We start from the raw sequence: 22,668 nt of genomic DNA, 5'->3' as shown, positions 1-22,668 counted from the left end.
GGGCATTTAGTGCAGGAGACGCCTTGGGGGTTCATGGCATCATGTAAAGAGCCTGCAAACTACCGTGAAGGAGCCATCTCAATCGCAGGATAAAAACTCCATGTGAAGAAAGCGCAGGTCTTCTAAGTCTAACCTTCAAGAAGAAACAAAGTGGCCCAAACCACATAAGAGGTGCTGTCTAGCCTTCTGCCCTTTCTTTTCCTAACCATTTGTTGGGGCTTTCTTTTCAGTGACAATATGGATGCTTTCCTATGAGCTAAAATAAATCCACCTCCCAACGCCAACTAAGGCTGCAATCCTATACATGCTTACCTGGGAGTAAGCCCCATTGAGAACAATGGGGCACACTTTCTGAGTAGACACGTATAGGATTGACCTATTAGTTGGCATTTAAAAGGAACAGAAGAAGTTCATTACTTAGTTTAATGCTGACATCTGTCACTTCACCCAAAATATAAATTAAAATCCAATCTATAACCGCATATGTTAGCAAATGGAAACCTTTTTACTATTGTTATTAATTGTATTGGGGGGAGGGATGAGAGGAGGACTGCAAGGCTTGTGACAAAGTTAAAGTAGGTCATGTGTCGGCCTGTATTTCACAGTGTAAATGTGCTTATTTCACAGAACAATTTGCATATTTAATGGGGAAAATTGCTTATTTCATGGCATAGCATTAATAAATACAGAAAAGCCTGATAGCATTTTTTAAAAACCCTTTACTGGCCCCATAAGAGCATTTCTCTGTCTAACCCAGCGCTTTCTTTTTCTCCTAAGGGCAATCTACATTACAACTTTAAACTGGTTTCAAACCTGTTTTTAGCGATTATGGCTACCAAATACAGGAATTCTGGGAATTGTAGCTCTAGGAAGAGGGGCCACTTGGGCAGGGGACAGGGGTCTCTAGCAAAGAATTCTCAGTACCCTCATGAAACTGCAGGATCCCTTTAGATAAACCAGTTTGAAACTAGTTTAAAGTTGTAATGTAGATTGCCCCCTAGTCCTGAATATCTTTATCCTTTTTCCATCAAGGTCCCAGGTTGCTGCTGCTAGCCCCTGGCTGCCCCAATTCCAAGCAACAATTTACGTAGAAGTAAACCCCACTGAAACAACTAAGAGATAAGAAAATCAGCAGCACACGAAATCAGCAGTGCTTTTGACCATTTCAACAGGGCTTGTACAGGAGACATCCCCCAGCAGCTGAGCCCTCTTTGTTAAAAATGATCCACCGGTATTCTGTAGCATTGCTCACGAATCATGTCAGAGCACAGATTCTACGTTGCAGTTCTTGTTAGGGGTTAGAGCAGGGCAGGGGGACAACCTGAATATTTAAAGCCCCCATGGACACAAGTTTCCCAGGGTCTGCCTGCGATGCAAGCGAGACACCTGCATCCATCCACTTTAACCTCCCCTTCTGTTTGCGCCCCGCTTTTGCCATCAGCCAATTAGTGAACTTTGGAGGACATTCTGGGTCAAGCTGCAGCAAGTGCTTGGAATCCTCATTAAAGCTAATTAGTGCTTGGCAGGTTAATTGGTGGTGAAGCTCATCTTTTTTTAATTACTCCAACGAATAAGCCAGTGGGACCCTGTGGTCAGCTTTGAATTATTCTGTTTGTTTTGATGCTCTTCATCTGAATGTGTAAAGCCAGATGTTTCTCGGCCAGGCTTAGGGACTTTTGGGGAAAGGAGGAGGAAGGACTACAAGACAAAGAAGCTTTTTACAACTGTTAATTGGGGGCTTAGCTGATGTCCTAGAACAATTATTCCCACCCCACCCCCCACCCCTCTGTCAGATGGGAAAATGCATCATTTGGGGCAGAGAACAGAAAATACAGTTATTAGAAATGATAATGTGACATCTTAAGTTTTTTCTTTCTCCTTTGGAGACCCATTGTATTTAACAAGCTATATGAGTACCTAGGATGTTTTGGAGAGTAGTGTCCAAGCGGCTGCCCTCACAGCTGCATGTCAGAAGTCACTTACTTTCAGAAACCTTTTCATACAGAAGGACAGTGCCAGCTCCAAGGCTTTGAGGTTCCTTGGACAAGACACCATCAATGGCCCCCCTCCCTCAGTGAGTCTACCTTCTCACCAGCTCCCCTCCTCCTCCTCCTCTTCCGTGTCATTGCCACCGCTTGCTTGCTTGCTTGGCAGGCAGAGAGATAACAAGCAAGAAGGCAGTGGCATCGGCTACTCATCCTTCTCACCATCACTTTGGTCTGGGCCAGAATGAGAGGCAGATGAACAGACAGGTTGCAATGGTGAAGAGGTGGAGCAAGGCCAGGGAGTTCTTCTCAGTGGGCCCCTGCTGGGGTGTGGGCCCTTGACAGAAGACCCACCATGCCTACCCTTGATGCTGGGGCCTGAAGGAGGTGGAGAATGCTCCCACATCCTTCTTTTAAAGTCCTCCGGTGCCACTGGTTTCTATCTCTTGTAGAAGTCATCCTGCCAGTGATACAGGTCTGCTCTCTTGCATATTTCCAGTTAGAAGCTAACTCACAGTTAGCTTTTCAGCTGGACTCTCAGCAGAGTTTATGGGAAGAGCAATATGGGCAACAAAAGCTGAGTGATCACTACAGAGATATCTTATTGGTGAGCTGGCAAGATACCATTTTCACAGGCTGAACTGTCTGTTGTACTGCGTTCACCGTTGTCTACACTGTAAGAGGAAGTTGCTATGCTGGTGCACAGGGCTATTGCATACGCTTCTTCCGTGGCATCTTTATTCCTGTTTGCCTTGTACAGGTTGTGCAGGCAAAGCAGGAGCAACAGGCAAACCCTTCTGGATTGATGTTTTTGCCTTGCCTGTGGGAAAACGCAGTTATGGTTTGCATAATATCCTGAGGAGGAATTAGTGTGTTTGTGTTGGCTTATCTGCTGGAGTCCAAATGCCATGGATTTTGGGCACTGCAATCATCCTGGCATGAGTTGTTAAGAATACTTCTGTATTATGTTTACTGTTCTTTTCAGGAGGAAAGGAAATTATATACTTTACCCACTTAATGAACAAGAGGAGAGTCCTGCTGGATCAGACCAGTGGCCTATCTATCCGGTTTCCCACAGTGGCCAACCACATGCCTCTGGGAAACCCACAAGGAGGACATGAGCGCAACAGCACCCGCCTGCTCATGTTCCCCAGCCATTGGTATAAAGAGGCATGCTGTCTCTGATCCTGGAGGTAGTACATAGTCATCATGCCTGGAAGCCATTGATAGACTTCTCCTCCATGAATTTGTCTAATTTCCTTTTAAAGGCATCTATGTCACTGGCTATCATCGCATCATGTGGCAACAAAGTGCATAGTTTAATGATGTGCTGTGTGAAGAAGTGGTTCCTTTTGTCTGTCTTCAGTCTCCCACTATTTAGCTTCATGGGATGAATCTGGGTTCTAGCATTGTTCGAGAGGGAGAAAATCTTCTCTGTATCCACATCATCCATGCATAATCTTAACAACCCTTACCCAATGCATAACCCTTAACAACCCTCATGTTCTCCCTTACTCCATTTTTCCTAAGCTAAATAGTCCCAGAAAGGAGTTGTAACCTTCCCTTGTAGGAGAGTTGCTCCAGCCCCCCTGATCATTTTGGTTGCCTCTTTCTGGCTCTACATTGGCCTACTCTGCATATAACGGCAACTCATGAGTATGGGTTGAGTATGGGTTCTCATTGAATTGTGGGTTGTCATTACATGTGAACCCTGCACTATGTTTTAACCATAGTTTGTTAACCACAAACCACCCAGGAAGAGAACCCATGGTTAGTTGTTGGGTTGTAAACTCTGGGTTCAACCCATGGTTCAAAAATTCAAAGACAACCCATGATTCAACAACAACCCATTTTGAACCCATAGCTTCTGCAAGTTTTTTCCAGTTCAAAAGTGCCTGCCTCTTGAAGCTTTGCAGAACTGCACTGGGCTGCTGGTGGCTTTTCTCTGAGGAATGTGACCCTTGATTTACATGCATGGTGTATGCCCCAGGGACATGCTGTCTGGCCCCACAAATGCACTGTTGCTCATCCAATGAGTTTTTATTTTAGTTTCTTAAAGCGCAATCCTATGTATGCTTAGACAGAAAAAAAGTCCTACAACTCCAGCATGGCTGGCTTGGGAATTCTGGGAGTTGTAGGACTTTTTTTTCTGTCTAAACATGCATAGGATTGTGCCTTTAGTTGAGCAGGAACTAATGGGTCCTGTGGGGGACTCAGTGTGGCTACGCATAAAAGGAGAAGAAGTTTCAAATATATGATTTCCCTGACATCTGAATGGGACTTCATAGAAGTATTTTGTAAATTATTTTTTTTATTTGCAATTATAAGAAAAACAAAAAGGAGATGGGAGGGGGGCAAAAACAGCAATTAAAAAATTGCAAAAGCCTATCCATTCACAATAACTATTCACAACACCACTAATAACAAGAAAAGGGAAAACATTCAACACTTCCGTTTCAAATATATACATTAATATAAGGAGTCCATGTATCTAATAAGCATCCAGACAAAATAGATGGCTGGAAGATATACATTCAAACTGATTGCATACAAGTATGACAGAAGTCTTACCATATTCTATGTAATTTCATTCTACATAACCCTTTCTCCCTACAGCAATTTTGGCACCAAGGATGTTTGCATGTTGTGCAATTAAAGTCTATTGAATCATTCAGCAAACCTGAAATGTTTGTTCAGGATCAGAACCTGTGTGTCCAGACAGGAGAGTCTCACTGCCAGGAACGTATTAGAATTGATTATGTGCTAGTATGCAAGTAGATAAATAGGTACCACTTCGGTGGGAAAGGTAACAGTGTTCCGTGCACCTCCGTGTTCAGTCATGCTGGCCACATGACCATGGAAGCGTCTTCGAACAGCGCTGGCTCTTCGGCTTAGAAATGGAGATGAGCACCACACCCTATAGTCGGACATGACTGGTTGGGGACATCTTTACCTTTACTTTTTATATGCTAAAGAGGATTAGGAGAAGGCATATAGTTCTTGTACTACCCTCATTGTATTCACATCTTCTTTTTAAGAAGTTAATTATCCATATCTATCAACTCACTTGGTTTGATTTTGTTCTTGCAGCATGAATGAACGTGACCACTTGTTAAAAAGGCTTGGCAGAAAAACCCCTCCAAGCCTGTTCCGGGCTCATTCTGTCCAGCAAGGAGTCTCACGTAAGTAATGGACCAGGTGTAGCTGTGACTCGGTTCTCAAATGATGCAGGAGTATAAAGCAGGCTCTGGCTTCCATGTCACTTATGCATCAACGCTGTAGAAAGGAATGGAAAGTACCCAGAAGCCATGGGTGGCACATTATGACCAACCCAATATTTGCAAACTGAAGGCTAGGTAGAGATGGTCTGGCAGAGAGGTTGGGCAGCCAACAATAAGACATATATTTGGAACTGGAATTAGCGTGTGTGTCTTTCCCAAGCTTTTAAACACCCTTGAATGCTTGCAAAACCCCTTGACCCTCAAAGAGGTGGCAACCCTAACTTTGAGTACCACAAACGTGGCTGAATACACAGGGATTCAAACCCAGACTTTTAAGAGCTCAGCGCTCAAAGCCCTGGGCCTGGATGGACAACTCTGTCAGGTCTGGTTTCTCCCACATTCCCATTTATGAAGAAATCTGCAAATCCTGGCAAGTTCTTATAAGAAAATGAGCCAAATTAAATGCTCACCCATCCCTTCATAGCATGATGATGAATTAAGTCTCAGGTGGATGCCATTGCTGGAAATGGGCTCCTTGTCTATAGAGACTCCTCGTCTTGCCATGTAAGGCTGGTTTTACATTCTCCTGTCTCTGCCCATCCTGCCTTGGGGATTCAGATTCAGAGGTTATTTATGTATGCAGCATACACCACTGTAAATTATCGCGGATTTGCACCCTCAGCCTCAGGCTCTGAACTGGTTCCAGAGTTACATCATTCAAAAATGATAATAAAATAAACTTCCTCTCCTTCAGACATGGTCAGGCATAGAGGAGAGAATTTGAGGGGCTATATGACTGCCAGAACAAAAGTGAGGAGAAGGAGAAGAATGTTCAGGCTCATATGTCAATCTATGAGGCTGCACACATTGATAAAGGCATCTCTGAGCTTTTTACAGGTTGATAAGCCACAGGAAAGAAGAGGATATCAATATGAATTTCAGCTCTCTCAGCCTGTCCCTCATAAATTCTGATGAATACATGTTAAATGAGCCAGCCTAGTTAAGGTTAGCTGCAATCATCTGCCTGCTTTTCTCATGACCATAAATTTTCACTGTATTTGTTAAGACTAAAAAAATGGGTTGTGGTCGATTCGTAATCCTCTGCATCTTCTGTCATCCCTTTTCAAACGATATGAAGTGGAACACAAAGAAAAGGACGGGGTGGGGATGGTTAGTCCCCATATAATAAAGAGCAGACTAATTCATACAACAGAGAAAAATGTATAACTGTACAAAACTAGGCTGTTTTCAAATACAAAAGTAGATTATTGGATCTCCAGGAGAATGATCTGACAGTTCCAAGGGGACTTAGTAAATGCCATCTTTTAGTGTTCAGGATCATTACTTAGACTGTCTAAGTAAAACTGGTATCCCTATTGAACTGTGAGAAAACATGGAGCATGCATATCAGGTTCAGCATTTAGCTTATTAACAATCTGATAGGATCTTAGGAGGATTAATGAACTATGAGTTCAGTTTTGCTTTTTTTAAAAAAAAATCCTTGGATTCTTTGCGTTTGATGAGACTGTTTTTGTAGAATTATATAATACATATGTCTTTGTTATGTTATTTGCCAAACGAGGGAGGGTACTCTTTTTTCCACCTTTGGAAATATTTTAAAGTATGTTGTATTTTCCATGTTTTTCCCCATTAAGCAGGACACAGCTATTACATACCTCATGTGAAATTCATACAACTTGTTATGTGTTATTTCCAGAACGTTTGAGTCAATTGGTCACTGGCACACTTGCAGTGTATAGGCTTCTTTATTTACTTACTTACTTACTTGCATATCTGATTTTTACTCTTGACTCTAGAGTCTCAGCTTCAGGGTCATTCAGCCCTCATCAAAAATCAGGCCTCCCGCCACCACTTTACACTTTTTGATCACAAAACAGGGTTGTATCGTTTGAGGGTTGGGAAAGAGTGTTATCTGACATCTTTTTTATTATTATTATTATTTATTTATTATTAAATTTATTAATCGCCCATCTGGCTGGTCACCCAGCCACTCTGGGTGATGTACAGCATACAATAAAACAGTTTAAAACAATAAAATTCTACAATAAAAACATTTTCTAAAATACCCTAACCCACCCCAAATGCCTGCCTGAACAACCACATTTTTAATGCACGACAGAAGCTCATTAAAGAGGGGGCATGATGGAGTTCCGTAGGGAGGGAGTTCCACAGAGTGGGGGCCACCACAGAAAAGGCCCTCTCCCTCGTCCCCACCAGTCTAGCTGTCGTGGCTGATGGGACAGAGAGAAGGCAATCCAAGGCTGATCTCGTTAAGTGGCCTGTCTGGTGCTGCTGGAGGCGCTCCTTAAGTTAGGCTGGGCTGGAACCATATAGGGTTTTAAAGGTCAAAACCAACACCTTGAATTTGGCCCAGAAAACAACTGCTAACCAGTGCAACTCCTTCAGCACTGGAGTGATGTAATCTCGCCGGCGGCTGCCTTTAATCAGGCGAGCCGCCACGTTCTGTACCAGCTGCAGCTTCCGAACCGTCTTCAAGGGTAACCCCACGTAGAGCTCATTACAGTAGTCTAAATGAGAGGAGACCAGGGCATGTACTACCAATGGGAGCAGATGGTCGGGAAGGAAGGGGCGCAGCCGCCGTATGAGATGGAGTTGGTACAGCGCTGTCTGGCTCACAGCTGACACCTGAGCCTCCATGGACAGCTGGGAGTCCAAAATGACCCCCAGGCTGCAGACCTGGTCTATCAAGGGTAGCCGTACCCCATTCAACACCAGGTCAACATCCCCCAACCTCCTCTTGTCTCCCACCAAAAGTACCTCACTCTTGTCAGGGTTCAGCTTCAGCTTATTCCTCCCCATCCAGCCACTCACTGTCTCCAGACATTTGGACAGGGATTCTACGGCCAACCTTGGTGAAGATTTGAATGAGAGGTAGAGCTGCATGTCATCCGCATATTGATGACACCGCACCCCGAACCTCCTGATGATAGCCCCCAGCGGCTTCACATAGATATTAAATAGCATCGGGGAGAGGATGGAACCCCGTGGCACCCCACAAGTGAGTGGCCATGGGTCCGAAACCTCCTCTCCCAGTGCTACCCTTTGGTACCTGCCGGAGAGGAAGGACCGGAACCACCGCAATACGGTGTCTCCAATGCCCAACCCCTCCAGGCAGTTCAGGAGGATACCGTTCAATGTATGGTATCAATGACCGTTCAATGTATGGTATCAATGGTCAATGGTATCAAAAGCTGCTGGGAGGTCGAGGAGAACAAGGAAGGAGCATTCACCCCTATCCAGAGCCCTCCTCATATCATCTACCAAGGCGACCAAGGCCGTTTCTGTCCCATGCCCAAGCCTGAAGCCCGACTGAAATGGGATCTTCAAGCACTATTGCCATGGGGAGTAGGCAATATGGGGCGAGGTGGACTTGAGCTTTGATCCGTTCTAAGGCAGCTCTGTATATTCATGTACAAGGTCAGATTTAGGGGTGGCCAACTGGGTGCTTGTCCTGGGCACCCATCTAAGTGTTGGAAAGTCTGGTGTGACTTACAGCAGACTTGCTTTATACAGAGAAAGCATGCCAACACAGCATTTAGGACTGGAGGCAATAAACGCATCACTGCCTTGTTGTGGCGAAGGGGCTTGTGTAACTCAGTGAAGCCATAAGCTATGCCATGCAGGGCCACCCAAGATGGACAGGTCATGGTGGAGAGTTCTGACAAAACGTGGTCCACTGGAGAAGGAAATGGCAACCCACTCCAGTATTCTTGCCAAGAAAACCCCATGGAACGTATCACAAGGCTAAAAGATTTGATGCCGGAAGATGAGCCCCTCAGGTCGGAAGGTGTCCAATATACTACTGGGGAAGAGCAGAGGGAATTTCCAAGTAGCATCAGAAAGAGTGAAGCGGCTGGGCCAAAGCCTAAAGGACACTCAGCTGTGGATGTGTCTGGTGGTGAAAAGAAAGTCCGATGCTGTAAAGAACAATATTGTTTAGGAACCTGGAATGTAAGATCAATGAATCAGGGTAAGCTGGAGGTGGTCAAACATGAGATGGCAAGACTGAACATCGACATCTTGGGAATCAGTGAACTAAAATGGACAAGCATGGGCGAATTTAATTCAGGTGACCATCATATCTACTACTGTGGGCAAGAATCCCTTAGAAGAAATGGAGTAGCACTCATAGTCAACAAAAGGGTAGGAAAAGCAGTATTGGGGTACAATCTCAAAAATGATAGAATGATCTCAGTACGAATCCAAGGCAAACCATTCAACATCACAATAATTCAAGTCTATGCCCCAACCACTGAGGCCAAAGAAGCTGAGGTTGATTGGTTCTATGAAGACCTACAACAACTTCTAGAAAAAAAAGATGTCCTCTTCATCATAGGGGATTGGAATGCTACAGTAGGAAGTCAAGAAATAACCGGGATAACAGGCAAGCATGGCCTTGGTGTACAAAATGAAGCAGGACAAAGGCTAATAGAGTTTTGCCAAGAGAACACGCTGATCATAGCAAACACTCTTTTCCAACAGCACAAGAGGCGACTCTACACATGGACATCACCAGATGGTCAATATCAAAATCAGATTGATTATGTCCTTTGCAGCCAAAGATGGAGAAGCTCCATTTGTTGTTGTTTATTCGGTCAGTCGCTTCCGACTCTTCGTCACTTCATGGACCAGCCCATGCCAGAGCTTCCTGTCAGCCGTCGCCACCCCCAGCTCCCCCAAGGTCGAGTCCGTCACCTCCAGAATATCATCCATCCATCTTGCCCTTGGTCAGCCCCTCTTCCTTTTGCCTTCCACTTTCCCTAGCATCAGCATCTTCTCCAGGGTATCCTGTTTTCTCATTATGTGGCCAAAGTACTTCAGTTTTGCCTTTAATATCATTCCATCAAGTGAGCAGTCTGGCTTTATTTCCTGGAGTATGGACTGGTTTGATCTTCTTGCAGTCCAAGGCACTCTCAGAATTTTCCTGCAGCACCACAGTTCAAAAGCATCTATCTTCCTTCGCTCAGCCTTCCTTATGGTCCAGCTCTCGCAGCCATAAGTTACTACGGGGAATACCATTGCTTTAACTATGCAGACCTTTGTTGTCAGTGTGATGTCTCTGCTCTTAACTATTTTATCAAGATTTGTCATTGCTGCCCTCCCAAGAAGTAAACATCTTCTGATTTCCTGGCTGCAGTCAGCATCTGCAGTAATCTTTGCGCCTAGAAAGACAAAGTCTGTCACTGCCTCCACATTTTCTCCCTCTATTTGCCAGTTCTCAATCAAGCTGGTTGCCATAATCTTGGTTTTTTTGAGGTTTAACTGCAACCCAGCTTTTGCACTTTCTTCTTTCACCTTCGTCAGAAGGTTCCTCAGCTCCTCCTCGCTTTCAGCCATCAAAGTGGTATCATCAGGACACGGAATAACGGGCTCAAGTTACAGGAAGCCAGATTCCAGCTGAACATCAGGAAAAACATCCTGACTGTTAGAGCAATGCCACAGTGGAACCAATTACCTAGGGAGGTGGTGGGCTCTCCCACACTGGAGGCATTCAAGACGAGGCTGGACAGCCATCTGTCAGGGATGCTCTGACTTGGATTCCTGCATTGAGCAGGGGGTTGGACTCGATGGCCTTGTAGGCCCCTTTCAACCCCACTATTCTATGATTCTATGATTCTGTCTGCATCTCGGAGATGGTTAATGTTTCTTCCAGCGATTTTAACTCCAGCCTTGGCTTCATCAAGCCCAGCACGTCGCATGATGTGTTCTGCGTACAGGTTGAATAGATAGGGTGAGAGTATACAACCCTGCTGTACTCCTTTCCCAATCTTAAACCAGTCCGTCGTTCCGTGGTCTGTTCTTACCGTTGCTACTTGGTCATTATACAGATTCCTCAGGAGGCAGACAAGATGACTTGGCATCCCCATACCACCAAGAACTTGCCACAATTTGTTATGATCCACACAGTCAAAGGCTTTAGAATAGTCAAGGAGTACGACAAGGCTGCATATTGTCGCCCTGCTTATTTAACTTATATGCAGAGTACATCATGAGAAAGGCTGGGTTGGATGAATCACAGGTCAGAATTAAGATTGCTGGGAGAATTATCAACAACCTCAGATACGCAGACGATACCACCCTAATGGCAGAAAGTGAAGAGGATCTAAAGAGCCTCTTGTTAAGGGTGAAAGTGGAGAGTGCAAAAGCTGGTTTGAAACTCAACATTAAAAAAACTAAGATCATGGCATCTGGCCCTGTCACTTCCTGGCATATAGAAGGGGAAGAAATGGAAGCAGTGACACATTTTATTTTCTTGGGCTCCAAGATCACGGCAGACGGTGACTGTAGCCATGAAATTAAAAGACGCTTGCTCCTTGGGAGGAAAGCTATGGCAAACCTAGACAGCATAGTAAGAAGCAGAGACATCACCTTGCCAACAAAGATTCGTATAATCAAAGCTATGGTTTTCCCAGTAGCAACATATGGCTGCGAGAGCTGGACTATAAGGAAGGCTGAGCGCCGAAGAATTGATGCTTTCAAACTGTGGTGCTGGAGAAGACTCTTACGATTCCTCTGCACTGCAAGGAGGTCAGATCAGTCAATCCTAAAAGAAATCAACCCTGAGTGCTCATTGGAAGGACAGATACTGAAGCTGAAGCTCAAATATTTTGGCCGCCTAATGCGAAGAGAAAACTCTCTGGAAAAGACCCTGATGCTGGGAAAGATTGAAGGCAAAAGGAGAAGGGGACTGCAGAGGATGAGATGGCTAGATAGCATCACCTATGCCATGAATATGAACTTGAGCACACTCCGGGAGAGAGCGGAGGACAGGAAGGCCTGGTGTGCTATGGTCCATGGGGTCATGAAGAGTCGGACACGACTGAACGACTGAACAACAACAACAAGAGCTAGTTTAAAAGAAGTTCAAATCAACTAACTTTATTAGTGCTTTTATACACATCGTCAGAGAAGGCTATCTAACAGTGTTTAGCTACAAGCACCCCCTAAAGCTCAATCTGTGCGTGTAAGTAATTGAAGGCATGACATATGGTTACTTGCTTCCTCTCTAGAGAAACTGCATGGTGGTTGCCTGTTGCAGAGACAGAGCAAGAAGGCAGAAGGAAGACGAAGGGGAGGGAGCAGAAAATAGGAACTGATCAAGCTACAGTTCTTCTATCACCACCAAGTGACTTGAAGCATGAGGAGTTGTTCCTATTATCCAACACTAAGGTTGGGGTTCAGTGTTTGTTGAGTACTGTCTGCAGTGAGCTAGGGTGAAAAAAAGCACTAACCTTCTTTTCATGTTCTACATGTCTTTTGGATACTAAGTACAGAAATAAATTTCCATCAATTAGTTTGAAAGTATTGCCCCCTTTCCCCAAATTCCAGTTTGATGTCATTTGTTCTAGAGAAAAATCAGGGGAACACAGCTTTGCTTTGCTAGGTTTTGCAATTCTGCACAAGCCGGACAATGTGGCAATACTGTAAAACTAATTTGGGGGGGGGGCTGAAGATGCTCCTTGCCCTGGGTGCTATTTATCCTAGGGCAAGCACTGTTCCTGTGACCCATGTAGCCACCACAGAGTAGCCCCATGGAAACAACAACAAAGGAAACTTAGATCACAATTCTAGATTCACAAGATAATTCTATATGTATCTATTCAGAAGTAGGTCCCAATGAATTCAATGCAACTTCCTCTAGCTGTCCAGGATCACAGTCTAACAGCACAATCTGATACATGTCTCCTGAAAAGTAAGTCCCATTGATTGTAGTGGGACTTACTCCAAGGTAAGTAGGCATAGGATTGCAGCCTCAGTCCCACTGAACTTATGGGGTAAATAAGTGAATAAATGCATATAGGATTATGCAGTTAATTTTTTTTTCATTGCTAACATCACAGTATTTTTTTTTTTTACTGTGGTTTTGGTTTTGTGGCTATAATGTAGGGATGTACGAAAGTCACTTACCTTTTGATGAAATGTGATTCAAGGTGGGGGGGAGGCGCCCCGTCCCTCCCCCCCGAAATTCTGGCCGGGGGGGAGGCGCCCCGTCCCTCCTGCCGCGAATCCTGGCTGGCCGGGTCTGCAAATGGCGGCGGCCGTAGCCGCCACCGTTTGCCTCCCTGCAGTCAGCAGTGATAGGCTACGTAAATGTTTACGTAGCCTATCACGGCTGAGTAAAAAACAAACAAACAAACCGCGCATACGCAAACCACCCGTCCCTCCCGCCGCGAATCCTGGCCGGCCAGGTCTGCAAATGGCGGCGGCCATAGCCGCCACCATTTGCGTCCCTGCAGTCAGCCGTGATAGGCTACGTAAATGTTTACATAGCCTATCACAGCTGAGTAAAACAAAAAAGAAAAAACTGCACGTACGCAAATGGCGGCGCCCATGGGCGCCGCCATTTGCTTTCCTTATTTTGGCACGTCTAGTCTACGTAAACATTTACGTAGACTACGGCAAAAATAAGGGGAACGCAAAAGCGCATTTGCGTACGTGCGGTTTTTTGTTTTACTCAGCCGTGATAGGCTACGTAAATCTTTACATAGCCTATCATGTTTTTTTGTTTTGTTTTTTACTGGAAATGGCAGCGGCGGCAGCCGGTCAGAAGACCGGCTGCTGCAGCCGAACCGCCGCCGAACCGCCGCCGGAGCCGCCGCCACCAGGGAGATTCGCCCCAGGTAAGTCCCGTCCCGGGGGGGGCCGGGGGGGTGGCAGACCGTTTTGCCACCGATTTCGGGGGGCCGAATGCGCTGGCATTCGGCCTCCCCAAGATTCGTGGCGAAATTCTCTGACATCCCTACTATAATGACACACATTTTCATGTACTGTTTAAGAACAACGAGTTAGTCTGATCTAAAAACTCTTCTCTGAAGTCTGCAAATTTCTGGCTGTTGCAGCTTTCTGGAAGATTTATGAACATGTGCAAAGCTTCTTCTTTTTTTCCTACCAAGCTTCAGATTCTGTTGTAAATAAACTTAGGGTTTCAGTAGATTGGAGGGGCTGGAGTGCAGGATTTTTAAAGGCTTTCCTGAATGTTTAGCATTTCTTACCTTCCTAAACATTCTAATGGAAACAGACAGCAGTTCTACTTTAAGACAGAGTATGGTTCCTACACTGGCACCTGTTTGAAATCAGTGCTGGTAGCAGGTTTCGCTGTTAAGTCCTGTTATACGGATTTTTCATTCTCAGCTGTTCTCTGAATAAGAAAAACACCAAGCAAAGGCCATGGTTTCCTGTATATGTGAAAGCTTTCAAAACACACTGGAAGTGTCTCAGGATTCGTCTCGGAGCCAAACTACATGAGACATGGGAACATGAGACCACAAATCACCGCCACCGCCCATCCACAGAGCTGCACGCTCCCCCTTCGTTTCCCAGCATCAGCCAGCGCTAAGCACATAAGCCAGTCTGGTGTCATCCAGATGTATTGGACTACTACAGCTCCCATAATCCTTGACCATTCGCCGTGCTGGCAGGTGCTGGTGGGAGTTGGAGTCCAAAACACCTGGGGGGGGGAGTTTACATAAGCTTTCTCCTCCCACACCTCTCATCGCTTGAGTTGCTGATCCTCTTCACCAGTGCATCCCTACCCATTCCAGCCTGAGCTGATCAGAGTACAGTGCATTTATGTGCACATATGCATGACATAATGAACAACAGTGGCAGCTCGTTTGCTCAGTGTTGCTGAAGTTTGCTGAGCACTTCCTAGAGCTGAGAGGTGCTGGAGAGGAAGACACGCTAAGGGGTGAGAAGAGAAAATGTTGCCACAGTGGGTGCACAGGGGAGGAAGCAACTGTGAGTAGCCCTCCCCAGCTCCAAGCTCAGCAGGAGGGCAGGAATCATCTGCATGGCACCATGTTTCAGGGCTGCTCTCCAAAGCACAGCACCACATGGAAGATCCCCTCCCTTCTCTGCCTTGTCTTCCTCCTGCTTCAGCATCTCTGAGCTCTAGGAAGTATTTATTTACAACATTCCTCTCCCCCCCCCCCGCCGCCGCTGTTTAACCAAAAAAAGCTTGGCACACAAGGCGCTGCCACTGTCTGCCACGCCATGCATGCGCACACAGTAGCACATGTGTTTCGTTTTGATTGGAGTGTGATTGGAGTCACACTCCAATCAGCTTGGGCTTGAAGTGGGGCTGCTGGTGGATGGCAGTGCATCCTCCTAGCACTCATGGTCAGCGCGTCCGTGTTAGCTCATGCACTGAGCACTGCTTAGCTCTGGGAGGTGTTGTGAAGACGGGAGGAAGAGGTGGGGCACAGGCTCTCGTGCACACTAGGAAACCCGTCTGGGGATGGGGATGATGATGGAAGGGGTCATCACCAACTATTCACTGACCTTAAGAGGCCCCTGTCCTCAAAAGTTCAGCATTACATCTGATCAAGACCAGTGCAAATGTCAGGTTGGCTTCCAAGGCCAGCCAGTATTTCTGGACCAGCCCCTACATGGGATATTCATGATCAGATCTCCCAGTGTTTCTGATTTTAGTTAAAGGCAGTAGTGCGGGAGTGAATTACACCAGGGCACTGCAACTGAGAGAAGGAGGGTTTAACCCTTCACCTGTGCCATTTCCCTATCTAAATTGCTCCCCCACCCACCCCAAGCCGCTAATCATTAGAGCTGTGCACAAACAGCCGCTCAAAACTCTCCACTCTGTTTGTGGCAGAGAAATTAGGGGGACAATTTCACTGAATTTTTCAGTGTCCCCCAACTGAAAGTGGCAACAGCAGCAGCAGTGTAGGCAGCTGAGCCCTTATTTTGCATCCTCCATAATGGTCCACATCTAGCACTGTTCTGGGGTGTTGGGGGGAGGGGGAAGACAGCTTCCTGTAAAAAATGGGGAAGAAAATTTGGAGAAAAGTCCTCAAAATGGCATTATATTTCCGGGGGCGGGGGGGTAAGGAAAGAAAAATCTCAGAGCTTTTCTGAAAAAAATGTCTTGTGAGAGGGCATTTTATAATTTATTTTGAATTCCTTTTGGTAGTGTTTTTGAGCTTAACAAATCACTGTGAGGTAGCCAAGGGTGCCATGCGTGCTTCTTGGTCTGAAAAAGCCCTATGGGAGGGATTACCTCGTGATGTCTTCCTCTGGGCTTTAATTGACCTGTGGGAAGCCAAGGAGGCTACAGGCTGCCGCAGAAATGATTGTACAATGAAAGGTCCTCTGCCACCTCATGAGTATGGTAAGCACAAGAACCCTGAACCCAACCCATGCGAATTTCTCCTGAATTTTCATCTCCTTTGAAGTTCTTTTTGAAAGCAATTTCTTTTCTATCAAATCGAATGAGAGTGGTAAAAAAAAATGTGGAAGAAATTTTTGGCACAGCACTACTATTAATCCAGCTGTGAAGAAAGACAGCTATCTGCATGTTTTCCATACTTGTCAAATAGCTGCTCAGGAAGAAGATCAGGGGTGAGAAACTTGTGGCTCTCCAGATGTTTTGGCCTACAACTCCCATGATCCATGACCATTGGCTATGCTGGCTAGGGCTGATGGGTCATATAGGTCAAAACATCTGGAGGGCCACAAGTTGCCCACCCAAATTGTTAAAAAAAAAAAAAACCTAACGTCCCCCAGTTCTGCTGGCCAATCTGGTCTGCCCCCGTCTGCATGTAACAGTTTTAACTAAAAAGAGAAATGTTGAGAGTTCTGCTCGTGGATCTCCCAAATCTCATCTAGTTTGGCTCTTGCATCTTTTCAATTAGAGCATCATTTCTAACAGAGCATAATTTCCTAAACCATGTGGCACGAGTGTCGACCTTCTGGAGAAGGCTCTGTATCTTGACTCCTAAAACACACAGGAAAAATCTGAGGGACCAAAGCATTTGCTTGGCAATCATCTGATTCAGTCCATAGTGGTCCCCTCCTATTCTGATTCTAAGGTAGCACAGTGGTGATGCAGTTGTACCACTTGTTTTCCAAACATTTGACTTTGAGTTGTCAACATACCATGGAGGATTGGAACTTTTTGAGGCATTTTTTGTGCATTCATCATTCCTCACTCACGGGTTTTTATGGGGGTTTTAGATGATGACGTGACCCACCAGTTTCGGGTCTGTTTTTAAAAAGCACTTTCCAGGGGTGGGGATAGAGCGAGGAAAATGCAGTATTATTCCTGGAAGTGAAACAAAATACATTTCCCCACTTGTGTAATTGTGATACTCCACTATACCACAGTGCCACCTAGAAGTTATGTAGTGGAAAAGCAGGAAAGGGAAAGCTCTTTGTGTAGAGCTCGCTCTCAATTCCTTGACAAAATTGAAAGTAGATACAGGAGATTAACATCCTTGTGTAGAAAAGTTCAAAAACTTGCTGAAAGCACTGTTTAAAACAGAAACAAAACTGGAGGGTCATGACGTCATCTAAAGAACCTGTAAGTAACCATGTAGCATGAGTGCACAATAAATGCCTCATGTAGAAAAGCTCTTAGTCTATCCTTCTTCCCTGATGCATGACGTCTACTTCTACATGAAAAGATCTTGATCTATGAGACCTCCACAAACATATTTCAAGGTAGAAACTTGTTGTTGTTGTTCAGTCGTTAAGTCATGTCCAACTCTTCGTGACCCCATGGACCATAGCACGCCAGGCCTTCCTGTCCTGCGCTCTCTCCCGGAGTGTGCTCAAGTTCATATTCATTGCATCAGTGATGCTATCTAGCCATCTCATCCTCTGCCGTCCCCTTCTCCTTTTGCCTTCAATCTTTCCCAGCATCAGGGTCTTTTCCAGGGAGTTTTCTCTTCACATTAGGTGGCCAAAATATTTGAGCTTCAGCTTCAGTATCTGTCCTTCCAATGAGCACTCAGGGTTGATTTCCTTTAGGATGGACTGATCTGACCTCCTTGCAGTGCAAGCTCTCACAGCCATATGTTGCTACTGGGAAAACCATAGCTTTGATTATACGGACCTTTGTCGGCAAGGTGATGTCTCTGCTTCTTACTATGCTGTCTAGGTTTGCCATAGCTTTCTTCCCAAGGAGCAAGCGTCTTTTAATTTCATGGCTACAGTCACCGTCTGCGGTGATCTTGGAGCCCAAGAAAGTAAAATCTGTCACTGCTTCCATTTCTTCCCCTTCTATATGCCAGGAAGTGATGGGGCCAGATGCCATGATCTTAGTTTTTTTAATGTTGAGTTTCAAACCAGCTTTTGCACTCTCCTCTTTCACCCTCAACAAGAGGCTCTTTAGATCCTCTTCTCTTTCTGCCATTAGGGTGGTATTGTCGTAGAAACTTGATGTGGCTATAAACTGCCCATTGCACCTCGCCCAACAGGAACATGAATAGAATAATCAGCTGTAGTGTGGGGGGTACCATTAACACTATCTCCCCAAACCTGGTACCCTCCAGATGCGTTGGACATCAAGTCCCATAATGGCCAATGGCCATGGTGGCTGGGAATGATGGGAGTTGAAGCCCAACACATCTGGAGGGCACCAGGTTGGGGATGGCTGTATTAATATATGACTGTAGTCCTAGTGGGAGAGAGACTTGAATTGTAATCTCCCTTGCAGAAAGGTAGTACAGCTAACAGCAAGGTACTTCTCTGCTTCAGCAAATAGATCGATATCCTCCAAAAAGTGGGAAACCTTATATTTTAATGATATTACAAACCTTGCTTCCAGCACAACAGCCACCATAGTCATCAGATAACGTATAAATCGTCCTCAAGTCTCAGATGATAGAAGAGGCTAAGAATTCTATGTTTTTGCCGGAACTTCTACTAAATGGCACTTCACTCAGTTCTTGCACTTCTGAGCAGCTGTAAATGCTCTGAACAATGACTGGCTTGTTCTAGAGAATGGAATAATAGGTGCGGCTTTAAAAAAAGTTGGGCGAGATGTCCAAGCTTTCAAAAGGCTTCCATTGTAAGTGTGCGATGGAATCTTTCATTGTTTGGTTTCTAAAGACAGTGGAAATGTGCAATTAGTCAGTTCTTGGGTCATAGATGGGGAGGGGCGGGAAGATAGTTATATGCGGACAGTTTTTCTTTGTCATTCTGATTGTACTGAAAGGAAGAGCTAGATTAACCATTACACTTAAGTGCTATATATGGTGGGGTCCCTGCCAAATTGTGGAGAGAGTGGTCTCTGAAGTTTCCCAATTTGAAAATCATCATGTCTATTTTGCATCTGGCTGGCACAAGGTTTCTTTAAACCCTCTACAGGTCAGAACATAGTTGCTGTTTCCTCCTCATAAAAGAGAATGAACAGAACTATGTTTCCAGCTTAAGAAGAATTTAGAGTAATAGCAACCTGGTCGTTATCTGCACACATTACTTGCATCATGTAAATTGAACAGATCACTTTCTTCCTAAGCTTTTGTATAGCCTCATATCTGAAGGTGCTCACTTGTTGCGCATTGATTGCTAGCAGCTATTCCAAAGGCCATTGGAATTCATGTCACACCTTGTCTGACCAGGTGGAGACTAAAGGAAACATTTTTGCAGGTCAAGAAATAGTTTGAATTGTAGCTTATTTACAAGAAACAGTTAAGGGGGGGGTGGCAAGGGTATGGTGTTGCTTTGGGAGAACTGACGCTGTTTCAAGACTAGTGCTGGTTCTTTAGGTACCAGCCTACTGTTTCCTGCTCAACTTGTATAGTTCAAAATAAAACACATAGGAAGCTGCCTTATACTGAGTTAGACCATTGGTCCATCTAGCCCAGTACTGTCAATGCTGACTGGCAGCAGCTGTCCAGGGTTTCAGGCAGGATTCTTTCCTAGGCCTACCTGGAGATGCTGGGATCAAACCTGGGACCTTCTACATGAAGCACATGTGTTCTTGCCACTGAGCTGTGGCCCCACCACCCTCGTAGAAAAAAACTGACACTCTGAAAGACTGCCCTGAAGATTCCTACGAGTTGGGGAAGTGGAGAACATGAAACAATATCTGTTCTGTACTGCAGCAGATATTCAGGAGCATGGCAAGGATGGGTCAGGAGAATGTTTCTGTGGATAACATACTTTAATTGAATGTATGTGGTAAATGCACTGATTGAGTTTACAGCAACCTTCCCCAGCCTGGTGTGTTGGGCTTCAGCTTCCATCATTCCAAGCCAGCATGACCGTTGGAATAATGAGAGTTGCCGTCCAGCACATCTGGAGGACATTGGGTTGGGGAAGACTGGACTATACTCTTCAAACCTTTACACCACACTGGCTCTGTCTTTTAACTGTTTAAGAACCAAGCTGCGGACTTCAACTGATTCCAAGTCTCTTCCTCTGCTCTTTGCCTTTTCAGATGGGTATGCGTTTTCTCAAGAGGAACACGGGGTCGTTTCCCAGTCTCAAGTGGTTCGATCCTACGACACTACGAAACAGAGAGCTGGAGTAGAATAACACAGTCCTTTCACTGGATTGGTGCTTGGAGTAATAAGATTGGGATCAATGCGTCCACTGTTAATACATCCTTGAGTAAGGTTGGCAAAAGCAGCGTAAACACCGGAAAAACCCTTTACTGTGGCCTTAGCCAACAAGTTTCTTATGTATGCTTCTTGCAGACCTTGGAACACACATTGTAGGGGGTGAATCCATCCTTTGAAGTCAGCCTCTTTGCTCTGCCTAACATTTGTTTACGTTGTTTATGAAGCATTCGGCTGCACTACACAAGGTGTAAAATTGAAAACATTTTGCGGATTTTTTAATTTTTTTTAAGGAAAGGAGAGGTCCACAGACACAGTTCTAGAGAGAAAAGTAAAGAGGTTGTATGTTCCGTGAGAGATCTGCCTTTGCTTAATTCGAATAGGAGTGCTGGCATTTCCTGTTTTGTCATGCCCAGATTCAAGTGCGCAAGGCTGCATGTATGAAACCTTTATAATGCTCACTGTTTATTTGACTGAAATGTTCGCAGAAAAGCTGGATGGACAGAGAGAGAGAGAGAGAGAGAGGAAAACACATCATGGCAAAAGTTGCAAGATGCAAATAAGAGCCAATGTTGCTGGCTTTTTTCAGAAAGAATACGCGTCGGAAGATATAAGCACCATATAAAATATGTCACAGAAATGTTAGCTGTTTACACACACACGTTACCTTTCTGCCACAATATCTTTCCATCACCCTAGTCATCTGCATGTCAGGATCTGGGTATTGTTTGCATGGCGTTCTGCTCAAGATGCATCTCAAAACAATAACAACTAAAACACAGCCTTTTGTCAATTGCTGGGGTACCTCTGAATGCAGACGTTGGATGGGCATGGGCCATCTGAAACGGCAACAAATCTACTTGCTCCATGTATATTTTCTGTTATCCACAGAAATGTTCTCCAGTCATATGCAAATAGTGGAAAGGAGCTCTCTGGATTCAAAGGTGGTCACATGGATTTAGACATTTTGTCCCCCTTTGCTGATGTTCTTCATACTGGCCTTTCTTAAAATGTTCAGAATAGAAACAAACAGCTGGTGCCTTAATATCCGATGCTTTGGGGACTGATGATAACTTTTGGGAGATGGAGCAAGAGTCCACGTTGGACTATCCTGCCCTTGAGGTAGATGCTTTTCTCCAGCAGATCAGTAAACATTGCAAATCCTTTATTGTAAAGTTAAGTCCAAACTGGGGGGGGGGGAGGAGGTCTCCCACCAAAGAAACAAAATGCAGATGTAAGCCTCTTTCCTAAGAAAATGTACAACTGTCCAGGGAAATCAAACATGAATGAACTTGATGCTGACTTAGGCATCTCTGTCACCACTTGGAGAAATGGCTCAGGAAAACTGAAGACCTTTAAAAAAAAAAAAATTAAAATCAACCGCCAGGTTCTGGCATAGCCATTTCATGGGCATGTTTCATGTGGGGAATGGTTTATGCAGAGATTATGGGTTGGATCCAAACTTAGCTTAGAGGAGACCTGTTGAAATCAATCCTGCAGTTAGTCCTGATTCCAATTGGTCTGCTCTGAGCATGACTAAGTCTGGATCCAACCCAATACCTTAAAATTGGGGTTAACATTAGCAGTGCTAGCTCTAGGTTTTTGTGGGTCCTTGTGCAAGACACCCTCAGTGGTCCCCCTTCCTCAGTGAGTCTACCTTCGCACTGCTATTGCTCCTCATCCTCTTTCTCATCATTGCCACCACTTGCGTGCTTGACAGGCAGAAAGCCAGTGAGCAAGTAGGCCGTGGCATCTGCTGCTCCTCCTTCTCACCACATCCGTTGTCAGGGCCAGAATGAGAGGCAGGTAAACAGGCAGGCTGCAGTGGTGGAGAAGAGGAGCAACGCCAGGGGGCTCTTGTCAGTGGGCCCCCTGCTGGGGTGTGGGCCCTAAGCAGGTGCCCAACTATGCCTACTGTTGACACTGGCCTTGAACATTAGGGTTACCAACTTTTTTTTCTGGCAGGACTTCTGCACCTTGAACAGCTGTGTAAGGACAAGTTCAGCAGATGAAGCTTTTCCTAGCACAGAGATGCAGTAATGGCAGGGCAGTGGGGTGGGAGCTTTGCTAGATTTCTGTTTGTCATATAGTTGTTAACAGCACAGAAGTCCTGCCAGA

The 22,668-nt window shown here is 45.2% G+C and overlaps 1 protein-coding gene across 1 annotated transcript in view; it reads left to right on the top strand.

Moving 5' to 3' along the window:
• The window catches only part of ATP8A2 (ATPase phospholipid transporting 8A2), a 519,580-nt gene extending 497,679 nt beyond the window's left edge, over positions 1-21,901 (top strand). Inside the window, exons 37-38 of the mRNA XM_084845428.1 lie at positions 5,076-5,167; positions 20,430-21,901. Coding sequence (XP_084701554.1) covers positions 5,076-5,167; positions 20,430-20,527 — 190 coding nt within the window. The 3' untranslated portion in view covers positions 20,528-21,901. The remainder of the gene's footprint in view (positions 1-5,075; positions 5,168-20,429) is intronic.
• Positions 21,902-22,668: the final 767 nt, after the last annotated feature.

Source organism: Heloderma suspectum, chromosome 3 (assembly GCF_057233095.1).
Source record: "Heloderma suspectum isolate Gila_16-S chromosome 3, 16-S_ref, whole genome shotgun sequence".
In the NCBI taxonomy this organism is placed as follows: Eukaryota; Metazoa; Chordata; class Lepidosauria; order Squamata; family Helodermatidae; genus Heloderma; species Heloderma suspectum.
This window is presented reverse-complemented; position numbering and strand designations above follow the sequence as displayed.